Source organism: Equus przewalskii, chromosome 6 (genome assembly GCF_037783145.1).
Source record: "Equus przewalskii isolate Varuska chromosome 6, EquPr2, whole genome shotgun sequence".
Classification (NCBI taxonomy): domain Eukaryota; kingdom Metazoa; phylum Chordata; class Mammalia; order Perissodactyla; family Equidae; genus Equus; species Equus przewalskii.
Genome location: NC_091836.1, coordinates 21225907 through 21240310, shown reverse-complemented (window position 1 = coordinate 21240310; position 14404 = coordinate 21225907). Strand labels below are relative to the sequence as shown.

General features: G+C 42.9%; 1 protein-coding gene across 1 annotated transcript; it reads left to right on the top strand.

The window, feature by feature from the left end:
* The first annotated feature begins 279 nt into the window (after positions 1-279).
* Positions 280-10557, top strand: PLET1 (placenta expressed transcript 1). The gene is made up of 4 exons (XM_008533741.2): positions 280-553; positions 4890-5091; positions 7596-7657; positions 9654-10557. Exons 1-4 carry the CDS (start codon positions 370-372, stop codon positions 9926-9928), a joined length of 723 nt encoding a protein of 240 aa, XP_008531963.2. The 5' UTR covers positions 280-369; the 3' UTR covers positions 9929-10557.
* Positions 10558-14404: the final 3847 nt, after the last annotated feature.

Below are 14404 nucleotides of genomic sequence, written 5' to 3'. Positions count from 1 at the left end.
GAGCTTCTAAATGAGCCAGGTATGTGGTGACTACTCAACTCAGAATTTCACCTTGCTGGCATTAAACCTTTCTCAACAGCTCTTCAAATAGCAGATGCTAAGGTGAATGAGATGCAAAATAAAACCATGATCTGTACATTCCCTCTCTTGAGCAAAACTGGAGTTTTAAAGGATCATGGTGACAAGTAAAAGGAGATCCATTCCTGGTGATATCTTGGGCCAAATTCCAGAAGCCAGTTCATTTTAGGGAGGAGTGGGAAGAAGATTTGCATGTATGACCTCACCCAGAAGCTCCAGCCCAGGAGCATATAAACAAGTAAGTCGTAGTTCTTACCCAGTTCCAGGCCCAGCAGTTCCCAGGTCAAGACTATGGCAGTCCTCAGGTCCATGCTGCTGCCACTGGGGCTGTGTCTGTGCCTCAGACTGCTGTTTTCTTCTGCCAACCCTGTCGCTGACATTGACAACTGCATGCCCTTTGATAAGGTCATCACCACCACTGGCTCAGCCATCAGGGTTGATTCAGATGTCTATAAAAGCAACAAAATCTACACAGGTAAGGAGAAGCCGTTCTCTCTGTTGTCCTTTGTACTCTGAGGGGAGTTAACCAGAATTTCAGAACAGATCCCTCCATTCTGCTTTCAATCACACAAAACATGTGTTTTTGACCCGGATGGGAAATGGGAGCAGAAAGAGAACAAGTGAGAAAGTGGATTGGGTGGGTCTATTTCTGCATCTTCCCTGTGTGAACCTGATCCACAGGAGTCATTAAGTCCCAACTCCCAGGTTAACTGAGCCCCAGTAAGAGCATACATGCAGCAAATCCTCTGATGTAAATAAAATGAGCACTTTTATTATTTTAAGGGATAATAATTACATCACAGTTTGTAGTCTTTTCATGGCTATTTGATAAAACAATGCTGCCACGGATGATTGTATATTGCACAATTCCAGGAAGCACTGTTGACATCTAGTCTATGGGTGCAAAATCTAGTGAGCTGGGCAGGGAAAGTATTACTATCCCACCTTATTTATGAGGAGCCTGAAGCTAAGAGAAGTTAAATGACTTGCTCAGGGTTTCACTGCTAGTAAGTGGCAGAACTGGTTCTTAAATGTTGGTCTTTTCATTCCTAATCCCATGCTTTTCTTAGAGGTGCCTAGTCTTGTTTTATAAATATCCCTTTTTGGATCAATGAAACCTAGAAGTCAAGGCAAGTGCTTTCTAATTACTTTCATAATAACAACAACAACATTTAATGTGGTGTTTATATATGTTAATGCATTAAGTCCTCTTAACAACCTATTAGGTAGATACTGTTTTCATTCCCATTTTGTAGATGAGAAAACAGAGGTAGAGATGCTAGGGACTTGTTCAGGTCACAAAATTACTTAAATGGTGGAGCTGGGGTATGAACCTGAGCCTTAACCACTATACTATAAGCTTCTCAATTATAGAAATGAGAGCGAAGTCTTCTTACTATGTGTTGAGTCCTGTTCTAAGAGTAAATGCTATTATCTTCCCATTTTATAGATAAGAACTGAGGCACAGGGAAGTTAAAGTTTCACCCAAGGTTATTAGTAGGTAGTATAGCTAATATGTGAACCTAAATAACAGCCAAAATGTGTCCAGCTTTGTCCAGCCAGGCTGTCCAGTTTCAGAGCCTGCCTTCTTATCTACTCTGTTATCCTGCCTCTCTTAGAACTTTAACCAAATTTTGCAGAGACCACCAGGGTGATATCCACACCATGGTCTACAGATTCCAGGCTTCAGCAGGAGAACTAGAGCCTGCCTTTGCACACTCATCCCAGCTTGTCCTTTTTTCTATTTTTTTTCATAAGGTCTGTCGCTAAGGGGCTTAGTTGTGACAGGGCTATGTCCCACTTCCTCAGGCAGTGGATCTTGTCCTACCAGGGCAGGGCGGACCAGATGCAGCATATGTGTGACTTTTTACATGAGGAAGGACCTGAGGGGTCGGAGGGACTAATGCAAAAGAGATCACAGAGCTCTGACCTAAGACAACACATCACGAGGCGAAGGATTTTGCTGTTGAAATGGAAGAAAATGAAACCTAACTTGTGACGATGCTGGGGAGGAGGGGATGGAATGGGAGCCTTCTGAAAGTAGAAAGATAGGAGAAAGAAGGGTCAAAAGAGATCCATAGGACCCCTTGAAAGAGAACATGCTGGATGAGAGGGAAATCACAGCATGTACAGAGGCATTAGGTAGAGCAGAGGGAAAGGGGAAGGACGAAAGGAAGTCTCACTGGACGCCCACTACGCACCACACACTTCCCCAAACTGCATCTGATTTCATCTCAGAACAGAAGTGTGCTAAAGCTCTGTGATAAACTGACCCACTATAGGGATGATTTAAGTTAAGAGTCAAAATCCTATGCCCACGGAGCTGTGAAGCGCCAGATTCCACACGTAGGATTACACATCAGGCTCCACGATTTCCTTGTAGAGTGTCATTGCAGCACTGAGACTCAGGACTTTTAGGGGGACTGAGTAAATACCCACACAGGCCAAACACTTCTCCTTATTTTGATTTTGAATTTTTTTTTTAATTTCAGAGTTTGTGTCAACAGGTGGTAAGTCAGGTATAAATGGCTCAGCAAGTCCCAAGACACAATTGCAGCTCAGGCAGTATCTTAGCACAGGTTCCCTGGGTCTGTCTTGATATCAATGAAAGAAGCCATAATGCAGAGACATTTACATTAAGACTGTGCTGAGTAAGTACCCGCCTTCATTTTTCACCTCTGTGGGCAAGAAGGAGGTAACTTGCCTGCGTTTTTTTTTTTTTCTGAACTTTCAGCTTTAAGGACACTCTACCACAATAGATGCCCAACATTTTAAGTCAATCAATGATTAGTTATTTAGCACCCTCCAGGTACCCAGCACTGGGCTGGCCACATACTGACACAGATGAAACAAACCACAGTGTATGGTACAAACTAGAATGTAATTAAGTACTCAAATCTACATTAGAAAACAAATGTTTCAGGAGTGAGAGACAGGTGGCTGAACTGGCCCAGGGGTGGGACATAAGCAGGATCTTAGAGAATAAGAAGGGGTGGGCTGTGTGATGAGAAGGAAGGATTCCAGACAGGCAGCCAGACATGAACAAAGGCCAGGGCATGTGTGAGCCAGGTGTGTCTGCAGAACCAGAAGAAGACTGGGTGCCCCTAGAGTGGGAGAGCAAATAGCAGGGTGAACTAGGTTATGAGGGTCTTAAAAGCCATATGCTGGGTACTGTAATCGACAGAACAGACGCAGACATGTTTATATGGTATAGAAAGAAGGGCACTTTGAAGGTTTGGGAGAGGAGTGTGTCTTGATGAAAGTGTTGTGTGTGGAAGCCTGATCTGGCCGCAGCCTGAGGGGAGGATAATGTGGAGGCCAGAAATCCAGATAATAAAGATGCATAAAAGGGAGGAAAAGAGGAGGCAAGCCAGAGTGAAAGGAAAGCAGAAGAAAGGACAGAGGCAAGAGCATGCCCATGGGACAGCTGACAGACTTGATGACTATCTGGATGACACCATTGCTCGTCACTATCCATCTCACCATCATGCACACATCTAGGACAAACATCAGGTTCTCGCTGAGCAAGTCAAGGCCTGTGGGATCTGGCTCAGCCTACCTTGATTGGCAAAAACAAACAGAACAGAGAAATGTTTTGTGATAGAAATAATAACAGTTGCAATTTATCCAACAACCACCATGTATTAAAGTCCTTACATTGTTCTCTTTACTCCTCCCAGGAACCTTTCAAGATAAGGTATCATAGTCTCCATATAACGAGGGATAATGTCATTATCCTTGTCATTATGCCCTGGTGCAAAGTAGGCATTCAATAAATATTTGTGGAGTGAATGATAAACAATAAGGAAACTGAGGGTCAGAAGTAAAATGACTTGGTCCAAAATGTCAGAGCTAGAATTCAGATTCAGGACTGTCAGATCCCATTACGCTACGTGATCGATTTTCTTTGCTTTGTGTGAAGGAGAAGTCTTTGAAGGAATTTTGGGTGGCTGAGAGGGCCCTGGAGAACAACACCTGAGCACTGGGGAATTCATTCAGAAGGGATCTTCTGTGGGAAGAAATGGACAGACTGAAAAATTCTCTTGAAATTTCTCCCCCATTACACATCAGAATGCTGAAAGTAACAAGCAGAATTAACGAGCGTCAGTGGGGTCTCTGTGAGCACACCCTTGGCTAGGTCAATAAGGATGACTCACCTGAGTGGAGAAGGTCAGGGAACCCAAAGGGGTTATTTGACAGGTACTTGGATTAGGGGCCCTAGGGCTCAGCGGCCCCTGTTCCCTCATCCCCAACAAGGGAGACCAAGAGCATCAGCATTTCTGGGATGAAGAAATGGGCTTTTCCTTGATTTGGCAGTAACAGTCCCTTATTCCATGAAGCACTTCCCAAGGGGCCCACTTCACCCTTTCATATGCATCAACACTTTCTCTCCCCACACTCCACTCCCCCTGAGAGAAGGGCAGAACAGGCTTATCCTCCTCATCTGATAGATGGGAACCAGGTTCAAGAGGTTAAGAGCTAACCAGGATCTCACCCCCAGTGTGTAGCAAAACCAAAGCCAGAGTACAGGTCTTCCTTTGTCCACGTTTTACTGTAGAAAATTGGGAAAATCCAAAAAAACACTAGGAAGAAAATAAAAATCATCTATAATCCCAGTGCTAATAAATCACTGCATTTAATATCTTGATGTATTTCCTTCCAGACTTTTTTCAACTTCTTTTACAAAAATGGGACCAGGATATATGTACAAACTATTTATAACTTTCTTTTTTCACACAATTTTGATTTCAGGACACTTATCCCTTGTCTTACTGCACAATGCTGATTGTTTCCATATTGTTTCTTCCTAGTATGGGTTCCTGTGAACAACAGTATCAGCTCTGTGGTCCTACGAGCAGTGGACAACAACAACAACTCCATAGGCAACTGGCAAAAAGCAGACAAGTATTGCAACAGCAGTGCCATCTATAACCTGAAGGACTCACACAACATGATCTTCGTGGCAAACTGGATATCTCCTAATTCCAGGAACATAACCACAGTCGAGCTACAGTAAGAACCTATCTATCTGTGATTTGCTTTCGGCATTTACAATTTCATATTGGGTTTACACAGTTTTACACTGGCCTTGAAGGACTCCAACTACAATCCAGCTATGATGTGGAGAATTCAGTTGCTGCACTCATTTTCTGCCATGTCATTCTTTGTCCTACTTTTATCTATAGGAGTTTATATACACACACATATACACACACCAGGTACACTCAACATAAACAGAAAGAACTGGTGTTAAAGAAAACCAGAGCTGGACAGTAGTTGAAGCAAAATGAATTAATGAATAAGTAAAAACTGATTATATTCAGGTCTATTGCAATAGGAGAAAAGAGATCTCAGTATAGAACCAGGCTCAATTCTGAATACAACATGGGCAAATGCGCTTTTATAGCCAAGGAGAAAGCTGGGGGTCAGTGGATGGAAAATTACTAAAAAAAACATCAAGGCCTGTAAGGGGGGATCTGGCTAAACTGACCTAACAGGATTCTTGCAGAAGGCAGGCCAGGGTGATCAGACATCACCTGGGGCGGGGTGGAGGAGAAAGAACTCGATCAGATATTAAGGGTGATCAGATATCAACGGTGGGAGGTTCTTGCTAAACTGACTTAGCAGAGTTTTTGCTCAAACTGGATTTTACAAAGAAGTACACAGAGGGGCATAGAAGAAGGTTCTAGAGCCTGACTAAAGTCTGGTCAAGCAAAGAATCTTTGTCACTGGGCACCCTGTTTGCTTCAAATTCTCTATATTCAAACTGGAAAGTCATTTTTTAAAACATAGATTCATTTTGGAAATGGTCTGCTAACTGAAAGTGTGATGATTGTGTAATAAATCTGGCTTCCTAGTGTCACACAAAATGGGCGCACTCAGATTCTGAGGTGAGGCCACCTGGGGACTCACATTACACTTGAACAAAAAAACCTTCCTCCCAGCTAGGGATTCGCTATTGAGATGACGTTAGGAACCAAATGCTGAGAGGTCCTTACACTTTCGGACTGCTGTTTTGTACTTACAGGGCTGGTCTGACCCTCAGGCCACATCCACTGTGAGCAGCCACCAAATCCCCGTGGACAGTGGTGGTGATGATGCTGTCAAGCCATCCTGCCCTCTGCTGCCATGCCATGGGCCTGGTCGGACCTAGCTGGCTCTGGAGGAGGCATTACTATGCCCACAGAGTGACTTGCAAGAGTAGAATCCAAAGAGAGCTGCTTACAATCCAGCCTCACAATGACAGTACTGTCTTAGAAGCCGGCCAAGGCTAATTAGGGCAATGTCTTTCCTTTCATCTCACCTCATTAAAGCCTCTGCACTCCAGGCAACAACAGATAAAAGACCAAACAGTGACAGTATGCAATGGAAACAGCACATTCCTGCTGGCAGTGTGGTCTCCAGACTCCTAACTCGCACCCCACTACGTGCACTGGCCTCTCTACCTGTTTACAATATACACACATGGCCTTGATCAGCAAGGCTGACAAGGAAGGAAGGAGCAGCACATATGATGGGATACAGAAAGCAGGGAAGTCCACTATGCTGGGTAGGGCACAAAAGAGATGTGAGGAGGCCCCTGCCCACGAGACTTTACGATGAGGTTTGGGGAGGCAAGGCCAAGCAGAGATAATTACTGAGGTTAAACAGCACTTCCTCAAGAAAGCATTCCCTAAACGCCCAGATTAAGTTCCAGCTGCCCGTTATTCACTCTCATAACTTCCACTGCTTCATCAGAGCACACATCACAAGTGTGATCAATTGTTTAACTCATTAGCTGATTATTCGTTTAAAATCTGCTCTCTGAAAGGACTGTAGGTGCCACAAGGGTAAGAACCATGCCTGTATTGTTCACTGCTGTCCCTTCAGCACAAAGCACAGTAATTGGCATGTCATGCACTCCCATTAATTAGTTCTTGAATGCACGAACAAGAGATTGATACAATAATGAGCCCACTGATATAAGAGCAACAGACTACGCTGTACAGATCATTTAACAAATATTAAGCACCTACTATGTGTCAGGCATTGTTGACAGCAGAACCTGCCCTTAAGGAGCTGGCCCTCCAGTGGTAGGAGAGGCTCAAACAAAGGCAATGCAGTAGAGGGGCATGTCTCTCTGGTGGAGATCTGTCTGGGTTAATGACAACAGGGAGAAATGATTTCATGGAGGACACTGTTGAGTCTGTGGGCATATGACCAGGATGGATATTACAGGCAGAAGAACTGGCTTGAACAGACCAGAGGTGTATACCACCAGCCTGTGGGGAGTTCAGGGTGATGAAGTCAGTAAGGGACGGACAGGATCTTGTCTAGACAAAAATCATGGAGGATCTTAGTTAAAATAATATAGAGCTGACCAGTATTTAATGATCTGCTAATTGTGCTGTAAAGAAAGTAAGCACAAAAGGAATTAAGACACTGGGGTCCCCTGGGAAGGCAGAAATGTGAGCTGAACTTGTGAGTTCCACAGCTGAGGTCCTCACCATTATCTCTCATTGATTTGCCCTCCACAGAGCCTTCACTATCAATTTCGACAACGTGGCTACATTTTCTTTTCTGAAACTGAAAAAAAATGGTAAGTCCTTCTGCAGCCTATTTACATATCTGGCAGTGAACTTAATCAGCATGAAAAATTACTTTGTGGAGGCCCTAGAAAAAAGACTCTTTCGCTCACTCATTACCCAGATGTCAATTGAGTCTCCCAGTACCTTGAGACCTACATAAGATTAGCTCAATCCCTTATCCTATGCCCTGTGGGAAATAACAGCCATCCCTAAGATTTCCGTCAATTCCCAGGGGCCTCGTATTCTCGCAGTCACCTGTGGCTTCAGACTCCTGCTTCCTCAGAAGCTGTTTCTATTCAATACCACATAGACACCAATATGAATGTCAACTCCTTCCGCAATTTCCAGAAAGAATTCCCACCCACACAAAGCCTTCATAGGCATAGCAGACTTTAACCAAAGGGTCTAAGGGAGGAGGGGAGAGATTTGCACAAAGAATGGTTGCTAGCATAGAAATACCAGGAATTTCATTAGTTCTCAGAGTGGCCTTTGGCCACCACCAATACCATCGGGAATTTCAATTGGCCTTTCCCAGGCTGTAGTCCTCAAACCATCCTGAGGTACCTCGCCCTTCCTCTCCCTTCTCCATCCCCTTCCTTCTCCCTTACCTCCCTCTAGGGAGCGTAAACAAATTCAAGAAGCTGAGGTTCAGAAAACAAAGGTAACTTGCCTAAAGCCACACAAAAACTAAATGGTAAAACTAGGACTCAAATTCCACATCGCATACTTTCTTCTGCTTTTCTTAGACTTACACCAAAACTATAAAGGCAATCTTTTTTTTTAACGAAGTTTTTAAATATAAGATTCACCAAGAACAAGAACCATTAGTCTTTCTCGTTGTCCAAATAACAGGTCTTCCTCATGAGCCCCTAAACACTGAAACACACCTAGTATGCTGCCCATTTTCCTGCCAGTCAGGCACTGCCAATGTAGTGAAAGAGATATCTATTTTCAACAACAAATTTTAAAGTGATTACGCCTAATCAAACTATTATATAAAAGCCTTAAACTGTTTCCTTGGTGGTTTTCCCTCTGTGAAAAAAACTGGGATGTTATTTTCTTGCTCAAAGACATTTTTGAGATGAAGCTTTGTGTAAATGCTAAGAAAGAAAAGAAAAATATTTCTAGTCAGGACTCCTTAGCTCCATGCTAATAAAATCCAGTTAAAAAAAGAAAAAGAAAGGGGTTGTGTTCAGACTTCCTGGTTCAGTGGGATACTTGAGAAACAAGGGGAAATGATAAATGAGATAAGACAATGCCACAGAACTGGAAGGCACCCTCCAGGCAGGCAGAAGAAGGCACAGGCCTGAGCGAATCACTCACATCTCCCTCCTTCCTTAGAATCCCCTCTGTGATTCACTCACTCCCTTGGAGGTAGCATTGCCAAACTCCAGTCTTTCCAGAATCAGACAACCCCCCAGGGCTGCAAGCCTGGCTTCTCTGCTTCTCTGCAAGGCACCCTCGAAGAACCACTGCGTGATCAGATCCCAGCAAGTGAAAATGACTAGGGCCTCAGAAACCGTGATTCAGGGGTTTGGACGGGGCCTCTTTCCACTTCCTTTAAAGTGGGGGTAGCCATGCTCAGGCCCAGATGGTATCCAGTTCTTACAGGCTTTATATGCAACCTTTGAAATTAGCATGAAAAAATTAAATTGTGTCATTGTGGATCATATTTGCACTGATTGATCTAATGTTAAGGACATGAAGACGTTTGAGAGCTGATTACCTACCCAATAACAATTTAGTAGTTGGGTAAATTCAGTATAAATTCCTTCCCCCATAGGACTGTGTAGATCTTAAGGATACAAAGTGTTTCTTACTTATTTTTTCTTCCTTGACATTCTGTACCCTCTTTTATTCCCCCTCCTCTATACACCTTTGGCTCTTGAGAAGTGTTTATTGAATTTTGCTCGTGAACTCGCTCTAGTGTTCCATCAGATTAGCCTCCTTTCTCTAGTGCCCACCCACCACCCAAAAGAGGTTCTGATAACATTGTTTTCTTTGCAGAGATGACCACAAGCTTGACCCCCACGACCTCAACCTCCAAGCCCTCCACAACCTCCAGGCCCTCCATGACCTCCATGGCCTCCAAGACCTCCATGGCCTCCATGACCTCCATGGCCTCCAAGACCTCCACGGCCTCCAAGACCTCCAGTACCAGGCCAACCACAACCCCACATCGAACCACACCCAGAAGCTTGGCCAACAGAGTCTTCCTCAGCCCCATCACAGATGCCATCCATATCCTGCTCATCTTTCTCACCAGCAAACTTCTATTCTAGAAGGAAGCTAGGGGAACAATTGCTCCTGCCTCCACTGCATTCTCCTACATTCAGCTCCAAGCCAGTGCTCCGATATGTGTGTGAACAAAGGCTTTACGTTCTCAAATGTACAGCTCTACTGCCACCACTTCAGACCCACACAGAGACGTAAGGGTAACTCAGTGGAGAGTAGCTAGTCCACTCACTGGTGGACTTGGGGCACACAGATGTTCAAATGGATCTTTCAGTACATAAATTAGGCTTTTTGTAACTACTTAGACCCTGTCTGGGTATAACCTGGAATTCTGGCTCTCTTTAATATGTTGACAGCCAATTTAAACTTTTCTTCATTGCCAGATGATTCCTCTGCACCCCTGAGTCTCTGTGGGAAGAATCTTTCCTCACTTTCAAGATGATCTCAGATTTCTGACGAAACCCACTCAGGTTACACAGAGCTTCTATGATTCATGTGATTCAACTAGGAAAGGAGAAAGAGTTAATAGCCCTGATGCTATTGGCAACATCAGTAGCATTTGAAGGGCAAGAAAATAAGAATGTGCCATGTCTGAGCAGCCAAGGATAGGTGAAGATTATGGTATAAAAGCATTATTTTCTATGTCATACCAAATAAACCATACTTCAAACAAGAATGATGAAGGTGTTAAATTCAAATATGTGTTTAATGAGTGATTACTTTAACTTAAAATACAGAGAATGTTATTTAAGTTTATTCATTGATGGGAGCATTAAAAAATTAATAGAATGGTGAGAGTTTTCAAGGCCAGATCTAAGGTAAAATTTTCTCAATTTCAATTTTCCTCAAGTGCAAACTGGGCACTTTTCCTCCAATGATAATTTCCACTAAGATAAATGGGACAAGATATTTACAATATTCATAATATAATGCAAAACCAAAAGAAAGCATGGTATTTCCAGTAATAAGCAACAAAATTTTCTTTTAATAAATATGCTAAATTTCAGTATGCCAACATGCAGCGACTGTTCTTCCTCAGAGACGATTTCTGTCAATATCCTCTTTTTCCCTCTTGATAGACCATACTTTCCTATTTTGTACGTCTTTAATTTCTTTGTTGAAAACTGGACATTTTGAATATTATAATGTGGTAACTCAGGAAATCGGATTCTCCCTTCTCCCTAGGGTATACTGTTGTTGCTTGTCGAGGGCTGCAGTCATCCATTTGTTTAGTGACTTTTCTACAGTATTTTTGCAAAGACTTCATTCCTTCTTGTGTATGGTCACTGAAGGCTCTTTTCTGTGAGCTAAGCAGTCAGCCAGTGACATGACAGATTTTTGTTAAATGTCAAAATTTAGCAGTCTCTTTCCTCATTATGCATTCCCCTCATAGCTGTGAGTTTTTATTAGATTCTAGAGCTCTGAAAAAGTTGACTCTGATAGTTTTTGCCAGCTTAATGTTTGCTTTAGTGGCGGGGCCATTCTTAGAACTCATTACTCCACCATTTCCTGTGACATCACTCAGTAGCAACTATTAGTATCTGCCAGGCTCTGTAGTAAGCACTGTATATGCACTGTGTCATTTAATCCTCACAACAACCCTATAAAACATATCCATTTGACAGATGAGGATACTTGGGCAGAGAGAGAGAAATAATTTGCCCAAAGTTACTCAGTGAGTCAGTAGTGAAGCTGGGTTTTGAAGAGTGGTCTATTCCACTTCAAAGCCTGCACCCTTAACCAGGACACCCTGAGCAGCTCCTGCTCACCCGGGATCCCTCAGAACAACTGGTAACCCTGGGTCATGTGACAAGCAAAGAGTATGAGTGTCCCTTGCTGATACAACAAGCAGGCTGCATGTTCCGCAGTGCTCCTCCATGCCCCACTTCTCTGCTGCCATCTCCAAGATAAGCTACGGTGATTCCTGACCCGACAAGCTAGGAACAAGCTTCCTGTTTATCTTTCATAGCCCAACCTGGCCCCCAGCTCACGCTCAGTGTGGAAGGTGTGACACATATTGGAGCCCCAGGAAAGATATTCTATGAAGCTGGAAAACTTTTAGACTCAAAGAAAGCTGAGTTCAGACAAGCAGTATAGAGGTGGCTGAGCAAAAGCATCGGATTAGGAGACAGGAAACTGTTAAATTCCAGTCCTGCTACAAAGTAGAAAGGCGACCTTACACAAGTGGTTTTACTTTCTTTCACCTCAGTTTTTTCACCTGTTAGATAAAGGGTCGGCCCAGTATGCCAGCCCTCTTCCAGGTCTCAATTTTGATTTCTCTGTCACACCCAGACCTAGTTCTAAAGGTCTGGTCAGAGACACTAAGCAGCTATTACCTTACACCATACCTGGTTGATTGAGAGAGGCTGCTGGGAGCACCGTGAGAAGGATTCTGAAGCAAAATCCAGGCTCAGAAATAGTGTTGTATTCAACGAGTGATATCTTCCTTGGGCTCAGGAGGCAGGAATTGAAGCAGCACAGGTTCCAGGTATTTGCCATCCTTGGTTACTCCTTAAGTGAATCCAGTAAGTGGCAAGCAGGGTGGGTTGCAGAATAAGAGTAGAGGACTAAGGAAGTGTGTACATTTGCAGTGTCAGGAATAGCTAACCCTGATCCTCACTAATGGGAAAGTGATACACCAAAAGGAAAACAAAGCACACAGGCCACTGCAAGGAAGCCCACAGGCTGCACCTCATGCACGGAAAGAAGAGATGAACAAGAGACACATGGCTTATCGCTCCCACACTCACTTGCCCAAACTTGTTCTTCCACTTTTGTGTTTTCTTGTTTGCAGCTTCGTGTTTTGTAAATTCAATGCATTCTTATTCTGTGTTAGAAAGAGCAATTGCCTACCCATTTAAGGGAAGTGGCAATTCATTCTGAGAAAGTAGGAAAGAAGACTGATGCCTTCCAAATCCCATTACCTCAAAGATCTTCACACACCAGAAAGAGTCTCAAACCTGGTCAATGGTCCAACTGTAACACCAATCATTCAGAGCAGGAAAAAATGCAGAACAGCCAGAAAATTGAGACAGTATCTTATTGTCGTCTATCAACCCCCAAATTACTTTTTAAAGTACATGTTGAAAATATTAATAATTAAGTAAAACTCTATTATTTCATAAGAGAGGTAGTTTGGCAGTTATCTTAAAAGTCTTAAATTGTCTTAAAGCATGAACTCTGAAGCCAGGCTGTGCGGGTTCAGTTACATCTGACTTTTCCCCTTATTAGTTGTGAGACCTTGTACAAGTAACTCAACTTCTATGTGTGTCAGTTTCCTCATCCGTAGAACAGGGAGAAAAATAGTAGCTACGTATAGGTTGTTGTGGAGATTAAATCAGTTAATGTATATAAAGCACCCAGAACAGCACCTGGCACAAAGTAAGCACTATATAATTATTTAATGCCTAAAAAAGGGCACCACAAATGATACATTGATGTATAAGAAAGCCAAGTATTATAACAATATAAATATGCGCAAATAAAATGGTGCCTACAACAAGGACTAAAATTATTCATTTGTAACTATTATAAGAAATAGCTAATGTCTGCTTTCCCGTCTTTCTCCCTCCAGCTCCAGCTTCACCTTCAAACTTCTAAGGGGAAGGTCTTCTAACTTCCTGAGTCAGCTCCTAAGCTCTCTCTTCTTGTGGAGAATCTAAATAATGGGTAAATGGGTTAAATTATTCTACATAATAAAGAGCTGAGTCAGGAGAGAGGGTGGGGCAAGAAAGAGGAAAAGAGAGTTTGGGTTGGGTACTGTGGGAGTGGAGACAGGAGGAAAATTTTCGAGCCTCTGTGGACTGAAAGTAGGGTCTAGGGAATTTTCTAAGTGCTGTTCTCAGTTACAAACAGGTTCTTCCTTAATGTCCTTCAAGAGATACATGTGAAAATTGGAATTATTTTACCTTTTTTTCTAAAAGATTGGCACCTGAGTTAACATCTGTTGCCAATCTTCTTTTTGTTTTTCCTTCTTCTTCTCCCCAAAGCCCCCCATAGTTGTCTGTTCTAGTTGTGAGTGCCTCTGGTTGTACTATGTGGGATGCCACCCGAGCATGGCCTGATAAACGGTGCCATGTCCATGCCCAGGATCTGAACTGGCGAAACGCTGGGCCACCAAAGTGGAGCATGCGAACTTAACCACTCGGCCACGGGGCCAGCCCCAAGAATTATTTTACTTCTGATTGCTGGACTGTATTTCTTTGAATGTGGCTCAGCAGTGAAACTGGGACATATGGACCACCCCCACTCTGCTTTTACATAAGTTACATCCAGAATGAAGTTAAATATATACACCTGATACAAGTGGGAACTAATTTAACATATGCAAAAAATCTACATATTTATCTATGCAAACATATATAACCTATACATAAAAATAACTTTAAACTCAGATGCTTGAATACAACAAACTCAAAAAAAGCCTTTGGCTAAAATATGTAGACAAAGCAATTTAAAGAGCTTGGGATGGATCAGCAAGTTGCATGAAAGACTAGAGGAATCACCCAAGCTGAACAGATAAA

What these genes read in the sequence shown, in the direction of transcription:
- PLET1 (XM_008533741.2), top strand. Translation starts at nt 370, where the DNA reads ATGGCAGTCCTCAGGTCCATGCTGCTGCCACTGGGGCTGTGTCTGTGC. An exon ending in AAGCAACAAAATCTACACAG is followed by an intron (nt 554 to 4,889) that starts GTAAGGAGAAGC and finishes GTTTCTTCCTAG; the next exon opens with TATGGGTTCCTGTGAACAAC. An exon ending in TCTGAAACTGAAAAAAAATG is followed by an intron (nt 7,658 to 9,653) that starts GTAAGTCCTTCT and finishes TTTTCTTTGCAG; the next exon opens with AGATGACCACAAGCTTGACC.